Source organism: Narcine bancroftii, chromosome 1 (genome assembly GCF_036971445.1).
Source record: "Narcine bancroftii isolate sNarBan1 chromosome 1, sNarBan1.hap1, whole genome shotgun sequence".
Lineage (NCBI taxonomy): Eukaryota > Metazoa > Chordata > Chondrichthyes > Torpediniformes > Narcinidae > Narcine > Narcine bancroftii.
In genome coordinates this window covers 227,654,326-227,664,852 of record NC_091469.1, presented here as the reverse complement: position 1 = coordinate 227,664,852, position 10,527 = coordinate 227,654,326, and the positions used below count along the sequence as shown (strand labels likewise).

Below are 10,527 nucleotides of genomic sequence, written 5' to 3'. Positions count from 1 at the left end.
GTGACCCCCCCTCCCTCCACACGGTGACCCCCCCTCCCTCCACACGGTGACCCCCCCCTCCCTCCACACGGTGACCCCTTTCTCTCTCTCCTCCTCTCTTCCCCGATGACCCCTCTCTTCCCCAGTCTCCCCCACAGAGTAATTCCCCCCTCCCAGTCACACTCAGAATCAAACTCCCTCCCCAGTCACAGACAGTCCCCCTGTGACCCATTCTCTCTCTCTCTCATTCATTCTGTCTTGATTTTGTCGCTCAGTGTCACTCATTAACTCAAAACCTCTCTCTCTCTCTCCCCCCCCCCCCCCCCCGTCTTTTCTCCGACACAGTCCCTCCCTTCCCTTCGGCCTCCTTCAAACGAGACTCCCTCAAGCTCCCCTTCTGCCTGACTCGGTGCCACCGTCCCGCACGCTCGATACTCGCCCCGTCCTGGAGCCGCCAGCGAGCGGAGCCGGTGGGTGTGGCTGTCTGCTGGAGACGCGCAGGCATCTCCCACTCGGCCCGTTCTCTTGCGCGACCGGCCAGTCGACCGACCGACAGCGGGATGAGCAGTGCCAGGGGAGGAGGGGGAGCGGCGGCGGCGGCGAGCCCGCGGCTCTCGTACTTCTCGGATATCCGAACGTTCCTCATCGCCGAGTGCCTCCTGATGTTGACACAGGGTATCAGCGGCGCCTATCTAGTGAGTATCGGCCGGGAAGGAGCGAGCACCCACGGGGCCAAGTGTGTTTGCTTGAGCCGAGCACATCAAACAGACACATCCCCGCGGACTCATGAGCCTGGGTGATCCGATAACTCGCATTCAGCTCCGATTAAACAAAAGTTGGGAGGCAGGGTCACCGACTTGAGATGTGAGCAACTCTTTCTCCACGGGTACTACCTGACCGGCTGGGACCCGCCAGCATTTGGTGCTTCGTATTTCACGCAGTTTTTCTTTTGCTGTTTGCCTAACTTCGCCTGCATTTCCCGTTAACCGGTGCGCTGCCCCTGGACCACCCTCCCCTCCTACCGAGGGTGTCCGGATGCCATCAGACCCGGGCGTCGGGGGTCCCGGCGTGCGGAGGTGATCCGTGCCAGGGAGGGGGAAGAGAAGGTCGTCTCCGACCGCAGCAGCCCACACATCTGCTTCTCTTTTCGACAAAGTTTCAAACTTGGCCTGTCCCACATGTTCCACGCATCTCAAGCGTGGCCACCGATGCCAAAACACAGAAGCAGTCGTTGCGCCGCTCTCTCCGGGCATTTTAACCCTCCTTGCCCGAATCTTATCACTTGCTGAGCTGGAAGAGGGAAAGGGGTGGGGTGACAGGTCTGAATCAGGATTTATTATCGTGAACAAGTCGTGAAATTCTGTTTTGTGGCAACATCGTAGTTCAAACCTTCATATTGTAACCATCTTATAATGTTACTATATAATAGTACGAAAAGTAAGGCAGCGCCTTTGGTTCAGAGGGGCAGAAGCTGTCCTTGTGCCGATGCCTTTAGGCTCCGCTGCCTTTCCCCCGATGGTAGCAGAATGAAGAGGGTGTGGCCTGGGTGCTGGGCGTCTTTGAGGCTGGAGGTTGCTTTTTTTAAAAAACCGCCTGATGTAGATGTCCTCGATGGAGTGGAGTCTGGTGCCTGTGATGTCACGGCCGAGTTAGCAACCTTCTGGAGTTTATTCTTGTCCTGAGAGTTGGCTCCTCCATACCAGGCAGTGATGTAACCAGCCAGAATGCTCTCCACTGTACACCTGTAGAAGTTCTTGAGAGTCTTCAATGACAGCTTCATAAATATGTTTGCTGACATCGAAATAAAACATGGGTAACATCCACTAACCCCCCCCCTCCAAAAAAATCTCCACTTGACTGCTGCCCATTTTGACCCCTTTGCCATTTGCTTCCGTCCCAGTGACCAAAGTCTTGCCTGCAGCAGACGATTGAATCTTGGAATTCCGATCTGCTATCGCCAATCCCATATCCTGTCCACCGTGAGCCAGAGCTGTGGGTGCAAGGTGATACAGCACTTCCATCCATACTTCCACTCAGTCCTTTACAATTCCAGTGTGCTCCTTGCCGCCAGCTGCTCAAAGCCCCCAGCCTGTCAAAATTGAGTGACTCTTGGTCTTTTTTTTGTTTCCCCCCCAGTTTGCTCTAGCTCCCTGTATAATCTTCATGATCTTATTCTATGGATATCACCCCCCCTCTTTCCTTCTGACATCCTTTGATGCACAGACTTTGCAGGGTGATGCATCTGAACTCCCTTCACCCCTTTGTCCTGACAAATGTAGGAGAGCCCCCTTCACCAGAACTCTCCTCTTAAACACCAGCACTTGACCACTTAATTTTCCAGTTCCGTAGCCCTCAAACTCCATCCAGGTACTGGTCTCCACTGCTGTCCTTCTCACCAGAGCTTCCCATTAATTTGATATCTATTGCCCTTGTATGTGTTAAAGGCAGGATGTTGTAAAGCTCACTGAAAACTCAGAGAAAACCGTTATCAAAAGTTTGAGTATAGGAGGAAAAGTGCTGATTGCTTTTGGCACACTGCACATTGAATTCAATGCCAGTTCCATTTTAATGGGCAAGTTAGAATGTACCATTTAGTCACACATCACGGAAAAGTGTGAACACCGCACACCAGTGCACAATGATATTTAGTGATGACACCATGGTAATAAATTTTGTTGTGATCAATTTTTTTACCTCATCAGTTATAAAAAATTAACTGTTCTACTACTGTAATGTTCACAATTATGCTCCGCATTTTGTATTTCAAGTTAAAGGGTCTGAAAACTGAACTTTCCACACTCACTATTTAAAAGTAACGGATGCTGACCACTTATTTATTTTGAGGTTGCCAGCAGTAATTGTTTTGAAAATGTTTACATTTTTAGAATAACAGTTTGAAGAACCTCTGGCTTATATACTGACTCCTTGTTACCCTGGGTACTTCCAGCAATAACATAGCCATTTCCCAGGGGGCATTGGCTCAGCTGGTGAATTCACTGCCTGATGTGGAACTGATGCAAAGATCTCAGGACAGTCCTTGGTTGGATTTCTGGTTCAGTTCACCCTTCCTGAGTGTTGCAGCTGGTCTTATCTTTTCTACCCAGAGTTTGTTCCTTTATCTGCTATATGCTGGGGGTAAATTAAGGTCAACATAATTGGAAAAGAAGAATAGGAGCAAGCAAATTATCATCTCCTACAACACCAGTAACAGTGGACAATAAAGATTTTGCTTCCTAAACACCTCTGGGTGAATTTTAAGGATTTTGGATTGCTGAGTGAAAACCACCTATTTTCCTATTACTTACCTTTTTTTGTGATTTCCAGCCATATTTTGTCATATATTGCCCACAAAGCAAGCTGTTTTCATTAGTCCAAGCATGCCTGGGCACAAATGTGGCTTCCCCTCTACCACTGTCATCTCACCTCTCACCTGCATCTCCTCCGTTCCCTGCTCATCTGCCCTGGCCCCCTCTGCCAACCAGACGCCACAAATATAGGATTCTCCTCATCCTCACCTATCACTCCACCAGTCTCCGCATCCAACCCATTATCCTCTGGAATTTCCGGCACTTGCAACAGGATCTCCCGACCAGACACATCTTCCCCTCCCCTCTCTGCCTTCCATAGAGACCGCTTCCTCTGTGTCTCCTTCGTGCACTCATCCCTCCCCACCAATCACCCCAACCCCCCAGCACCTTCCCCTGTGGTTGCATGAGGTGCCACATTTGTGCCCACACCTCCTCCCTCACCACAGTCTGGAGCCCCAAACAGGCTTTTTAAGCAAAGCAACACTTTATTTGTATATCCACAGGATTGATTTAATGCTCCTTTTGTGGCTTTCTCTATATTGGAGAGACTGGGCGCAGACCAGGGATTACTGAACACCTTCACTCTGTCCACACCAGTGACGTGGACCTCCCAATGGCAAACCATTTCAGTTCTGCATTACACTCCAATACTTAAATATCTGTCCATGACATCATGTCCTATCCCACCAAGACCCCCTGTAAATTGGAAGAACAACATCTAATTTTCCTTCTGGGCACTCTCCAGCTGGATGGCATTTACATCAACTTTCTTTTTTCTGCTAACCTGCTCCCCTTTCCCCTCCTTTCCCTTCCCCTGTCAGCTCTCCACCCCCAGTCCAAGCATGCCTGGGCACAAATGTGGCCCATCCATCCCTCCTCCCCTTGCTTGCTTTGTGCCCTCCCTTCTCCACCTACTACTTTCTGCCTTTGCAAACATGCCTCCCCACTTATCCTTTTATTTGGACACTTGCCAAAATTTTCCATACCTCGAAGGGCTCAAGCCTGAAATGTCAGTCATATATCTTTTTCTTTGCTATATAGAATACACTGTTTGACCTGAATTTCTTCAGAATTATGTTTTTACTTCAACCACGGTGTCTGCAAATTTTCATATTTTAATTCAGGTGCTATGCAAATGTCTTAGGCATGGCATACTTAGTCAGGATAGATGTAGACAGGGTATAAAAGCAACTCACATATACAGATACTGTGCCTTACATTAATATAGATTGAACACATGTTCCTGAGGCAATAGTGATTGAACTTAATGTTAGCATTTATTATTTTCAGGAAGATTCAATACAGCAGAAATGTCTCGTCAATGTTGCAATAGCTGCGATACATTCTGTAACCTCTAAGATGCAGCATGAATGCACTTTGTAAGAAAACCTAGGAACTCGACCTTGATTGTAAAATTCATGACCAAGACAATCCCTGGGCTTCTCACATTTGTTGTGCCACATATGCAATCAACCTGAAAGCTTGGTTCAGAGGTACTTAGAAGTAAATGTCGTAAGAAATAATTTAATGTTTCTCCAACTTCCTAAGTGATACAGCAGGTTTGAAATGATCTTTGCATTCAGCTTGAATTGTCTATCATAATCCATGATTTTCTTTCAGGAAGCAGACCTTTTGGGGGAAAAAAAATGTTGTCCAGAGTAATAGATCGGGCTAACAATAAGCTACCAACTTTTCTAGATCCAAGTGTGTTGAACTGCTGCCCAAATCTGTCCCAATCCAAGACAGGAAGGTCTCTCATGGAAGTAGCACCTTGATCAATAGCCCCTTTACCACTGGCATCCCAGTTAATTGCTGTGCAGTGTCCTGGGATACGAAGCCCTTTGTGCCGTTTGCACTGGACCACCCTTAACTGGGTCGCAGCTCATTCCCAGAGATCAGAGTGTTTCACCTTCAACTGGAAATGGGTGACTTCCTGCTGCCCCTTTTCCACTGGTTTTTATCAGCACGCTGCCATCAGCTGATGCCAGGGATATGAGTAGGGGTGGATGTGGTTAATCCCCGGTGTGAAATGACGCCATTTGACGCCAGCGTCCTGACAGTGTTCTTTTTCCACTGGTCCCTGTCCCAATTAATTCCTGGGACAAGGAGTCAGTGGAAAAGGGGCTAATGATGCTAAACAAGAACCAGCAAAAAATGCTAAACAAGAACAGCTGAAAAATCTATACATCTCTGAGCACTTTCCTGAACCTGAACAGGAGATTTGGATGCTTTTAATTGTCTCTGATAGAAAATTTGAAAAACATTTTAAGAACTATAAAGCATTAATAAACTATTAATGCTTGTTTGAAATGATTAAATATTAAATTATTAAGCAAATATATTGAAACAAATTACATTTAGCTGAAAATTGTAGATCTCTTACAGTCGTTCTTACCCACTGAATCTTTTCTGCACAAGATGTATCCTGACACCATTTGAATAAGCAGATTCCTTGGAGTAAATTTTAAATTAGACATACAGCACAGTAACGCCCTTTTGACCCACGAGCTCGTGCCACCTAATTACACCCAATTGGCCTACAGCACCTGGTGTGTTTTGAAGAGTGGGAGAAAACTGGAGCTCCCCGTGAAACCCATGCAAACGTGGGGAGAGCTCCTTTGCAGATAGCATGTGGGATTTGAAACCTGGTCCCGATCACTGGTGCTGTAACAGCATCGCACTAGCTGCTGTGCTAACTGTGCCACCCTAAATCTCTGGAAAAATGGTCTCCGTGAAGAGCTCCATGTTAGAGGGTTGTGGGTAAAGAAAGCTCAGCAAATTTCGGGCTTCCAAGTTTAGGTTAGAATTCAAAATATAACGAGGATGATCCTCACTAACGTGGAAATTCATTGTGGAATTGTGGGCATATTCAAGCAATTTCCAAAAACTGTCTCCGCTTTTATTTTATTAAGTTGCATCTTCTCACACTCTTGAACCTGCTTCCTTCTTGAGATTTCCCATATCTCTTTCGCAAGCTGAATGGAGCTTTACACAAACTTTCAGTTTCTAAAACAAGGAGTCGGTTTGGAGCCCAGAACAATGAATATGTATTAGAACCTGCCACTTTCTGGTTTCACTTTAAGCTGCAACAATAGGCTTTTTCAGGTGCATTCTGTGCTAAGAATGTGCCTGAAGAAGCAGAAGCAGCTCTTTAAATTGTTGTTCAGGTGGCAGAGTTTAAAGCACAGCGCTGGCCACCTGAAAGGACAGCTGCGCTGGAATGTGCATCTGAGCACATTCCAATTCTTGTCCCTTGGGCTGTCAATTCAGGATGGCTGGCTGTCAGCTGGGACAGCCAGCACGGGCTATCAGCACCGGGACGCCCCTTGTGGGACGTCCCCAACTCTGATCCCACTACCTCACTCTCTCCCCACTCATGAATTCATTCCCCACATTGATCCCGTTGCCCCGCTCTTTCCCCACTAATGAATTCAGTCCCCACACTGTGGAGTGGCCGGCGTGGGAACATCCTGCAAGGGACATCCCCACACTGATCCCGCTGCCCCGCTCTCTCTCCACTCACTGGGCTGGAGTGGCCGGCGGGAGAGAAGGAGGCTGGAGCAGCCGGCGGGTGAATACATTGCTCGAGTCGGGTACCGGCATTATTTCGGCCAGCCCCCTTCTCCCCTGCTGACCATTCCAGCCCCCATTCTCCCCCGCCGGCTGCTCCAGTCCCCGTTCTCCCCCGCTGGCCGCTCTAGCCCTGCAGTTCCCATGCTGATAGCCCAGCCAGCTGCCCCTGCCCCGAAGTCCTGCGCCGGGGGAAGGGGCAGCTGGGAGAGGAGCTGTCAGGCACTCGCCAGCTGACTGTCATCCCAAATGCAGCCGCTTTTAGGCGGCTGCATTCAGATGGGTGGTGAGGCCACTGTGCTGCGGCGATTATCCCTCTTGGAGGAGGGTTACAAAGTTCAACTTGCAAGCGCCTCCTTCCAATTCAGATGGTCTCCCAACAGCCACATATTGCTGAAAAATGTGTGGCTTTACAAGTGGGACAATTGGCCACCTGAAAGTGCCTAATGTCCATATTATTAATCAAATTGAAAAGGGGAAGAAAGAAGCTTTTTTTTTGGTGCCAGGGGTGTGTTTACTCCATCCTTGTTTTGAGTATAATATGGGGTGATACATTGCTACATTAGAGTTAGCACTGTGTATAACTAATATCTAATTAAATTCTAACTGTCTGCATAGAAAGCATGTGATAGCTTCACTCTTGTTTTAGAACAGACAGTTAAGAAAGTGTTGTCAGAGAGATGACTCACCCTAAAACCTGTTGGTCAAGTAGCTCGTTAAGCACTTCATTATGTTTTCATGTAGAAATTGGAACTCATTTTTATAATTTTTCTATAGCTATATCTTCTAATTTGCACGTGTAATTTTCATTAAATTCTGTTTGCTGATGCTATATTATTTTTTTAAATGACCCGCTGCATAGGCATGTTACTTTTTTTTACCATTTATTTAGAAGGTAACAGAAAATAACACATCCTGTTACCCTCTCACAGGGTATAGAATCTGGTGTATCAGGAACAGAAATAGATTATGAGGATTCAAAATTATTGAACTTGGTTATAGATGAGCAGAAGGACGTTTTTCCTCAATAGTTTTCTGGAATAGTCTGCCGTCTGAAGATGATGTCTAAGGTCATCAACAACTTAGAAAGGATCAGGATGCGAGGGGAAGTGGGAGGTGAGTGAATGCATGAGATATCTTGGGAAGCGAGCCCTCTTGACACAGAGCTTTGGCTGACTGAAGTTATTTGCTCAGTCGCCAACCATAACATCGCAAGAGGGACACATGGTGCCATCATCGACAGAGACATGGTTTTCACACTTGCATGGTGACATTTGATCAGAACCCTTGTTACCTCCGACTCTTTCACTTACACTTGCCATAACAGTAGTTCCCACCATGATGACTGCTTTGGAATCTCGGTGATCTATCAAACTGATAGATCCCTGACCACTATTCCCAGCTGTCACTCGAGCTATTTCCACCTCCTCCACTAAGTTGAACTCTACCCTGACGAGTTTATGAGCTGTTGAAACCACTTCACCATGTCTTTTTATCTCCTGGCTTAATAACTCAGGCCCACTGATGCAAAAGTTTAATACAGCCAGAAGTCTAAAATGAAAGGAGGGAATACTGGAGATATCAGAAGGGAAGGGAGATGAGTTTCTTTTTCCTGTTACCACCCCTTTCATTTTCTCTCTTCCCTTTAACTGACTTTGTCTTTCATTTTCTCTTCCCACCTTCCTTTAAATCTTAAAATCTGCTTTTCTCTAACTTTTCCCAATTCAGCAATTTAACTGGAAATGATAGGTCTGTTGCTCTCTTTACACTTGCATTTTCTCTCAGTTAGTCTCTCCACTTTTTAAATTAAATTTGAATTTAAACATACAGCACGGAAACAGGCCATTTTGGCTCTCGTGCCGCCCAGTTTACATCCCAATAACCTACACCCCCGGTAAGTTTTTGAACGGTGGGAGGAAACTGGACCCTCCCCCCAGAGAAAACCCACGTAGACATGGGGAAAACGTGCAAACTCCTTACAGACTGCGTGGGATTTGAACCCCAGTCTGGTCCTGAATGCTGGCGCTGTAAAGGCCTTGTGTTAACCATCATGCCAACTGTGCTGCCTTTGCTGAGGTCCAACAAAACTCTAAAACAAGCATTGTGCTGTATTCATCCATTATCTCTGCTTACTGACCACACTGGCTCCAGATCAGACAATGCCTTGATATCACAATTTCCATCTTTCAATTTAAGTGCCTCCACAATCTTTCCCCTACACATCTCTGTGAACATGGCCAGCCTTACCAATTTCTGAAATTTCCCCAATTTAGTTCCTCCACTTTTACCTCTCTGTGCTGTAATCACTTTTGTCCTTAACATAAAGCATTGAATGTAGAACTTTACAGCCCATGATGTTGGGCAGCCCTCAGCTCAGAAATTCTCCTCTTAATCTCTCCCACACCATTTTTTTCATAAGATGTTCTACAAAATGCATCTCTCTGTCCAAGCTTTTAGGTTAGCTTCTCATTTAGTGGGTTGGAGTCAATTTTATATGATCAGGCAGGTAGGTGGATCTGAATCCAAGGCCAGATCAGCCATGTCCCCATTGAAAGGTGGAGCAGGCTCAATGAACCAGATGGCCTGCTCCTGCTTCCATGCCTTGACGCAGCTGCCATTTGCAAAGGAAAGTTTTGTCATGGCTGCGGCACCTTATAAATGGAAGTTGTTCTGTGAAATTTCTGGCTTAAACTTCTCAGGGTAGCCCAGAGATGCTGCAGGTTGAGCAGCCATCCTGCAGCTCCATGGACCTGAACTATGTGGGGGTTTTCATGTTCTTCCTCCTCCAGATGCTCTAGTTTCCTCCCATATCGTAAAGATTGCAGGTTGATTGACTCCTGTAAATTGGCTCTGAGTGAGGTGTGGGAAATATAGAGGTGTTTTAAAGAACAGGCGTGAGGGAATTGATCACAGGAAAATCAGTGGTGGAATGGAATCATTGGAGGGGATCTGAGAGCTGGCATAAACCTGAAGGCCTCCTTCAATGCTATAAGGAAATAGAACTGTGGGAATTAGAATCGGGCTGAGGCCGTGGGCTTGCTCAGCTGTGTGCATGTGCGTGTGCACAGAGGAAAGCGCTGAGTGCCGGGTTGTGTGTGCACACTGCCCGTTTGTGTCCACGCGCATTGGCTTAGAAGGGACACTGGAGTGGAGTTTGTAACTCAGGATAGGTATTTGCTAATGGTTACATTTCTGAAAGCCTGCAGCTCGAGCATTTGACAGTACAGAATAAAACCGCATGGATAGTTTTGAAAAGGGAATGAACTTTAGTCATCCCATAAAATGAATGGTTGCACTTGCTATGAGGTACTGCTCTAACATTCAAAAACCAAAGAGATAGAAACGTGTAAACCTTGCCTGAGGCAGTCAAAAATCCCTCATTTGGAGAAAGCAGATGCTGGAGTTAGGACCCAAAGAGCAACCTGCTGGAAGAACTCAAGTAGTTGAGCAGAAACGGTGAGGGAGGTGGGGGGAGGGGACGGGGTGGGGGGGGGGGGAAGAGAAATGATCATTGCTTCCCCTTGAAATCATCCATCACGACTGATCATGGAGAGGGGTGGAACAAAGGTAGGTCAAATAAGGAGGAGAGGGTGGGAGAAAGATAGCAGATGACTGGTAACCAGGGAGGGCGAAGGATGACAGACTGAAGGGGAGCGTACGGGTGGAGTTG

The 10,527-nt window shown here is 46.9% G+C and overlaps 1 protein-coding gene across 2 annotated transcripts in view; it reads left to right on the top strand.

Moving 5' to 3' along the window:
* The first annotated feature begins 241 nt into the window (after positions 1–241).
* Positions 242–10,527, top strand: part of LOC138739800 (solute carrier organic anion transporter family member 3A1-like) — a 345,875-nt gene continuing 335,589 nt past the window's right edge. For both annotated transcript variants that reach the window (XM_069892356.1, XM_069892360.1), the window contains exon 1: positions 242–674. In XM_069892356.1, coding sequence (XP_069748457.1) covers positions 540–674 — 135 coding nt within the window. In that variant the 5' untranslated portion in view covers positions 242–539. The remainder of the gene's footprint in view (positions 675–10,527) is intronic.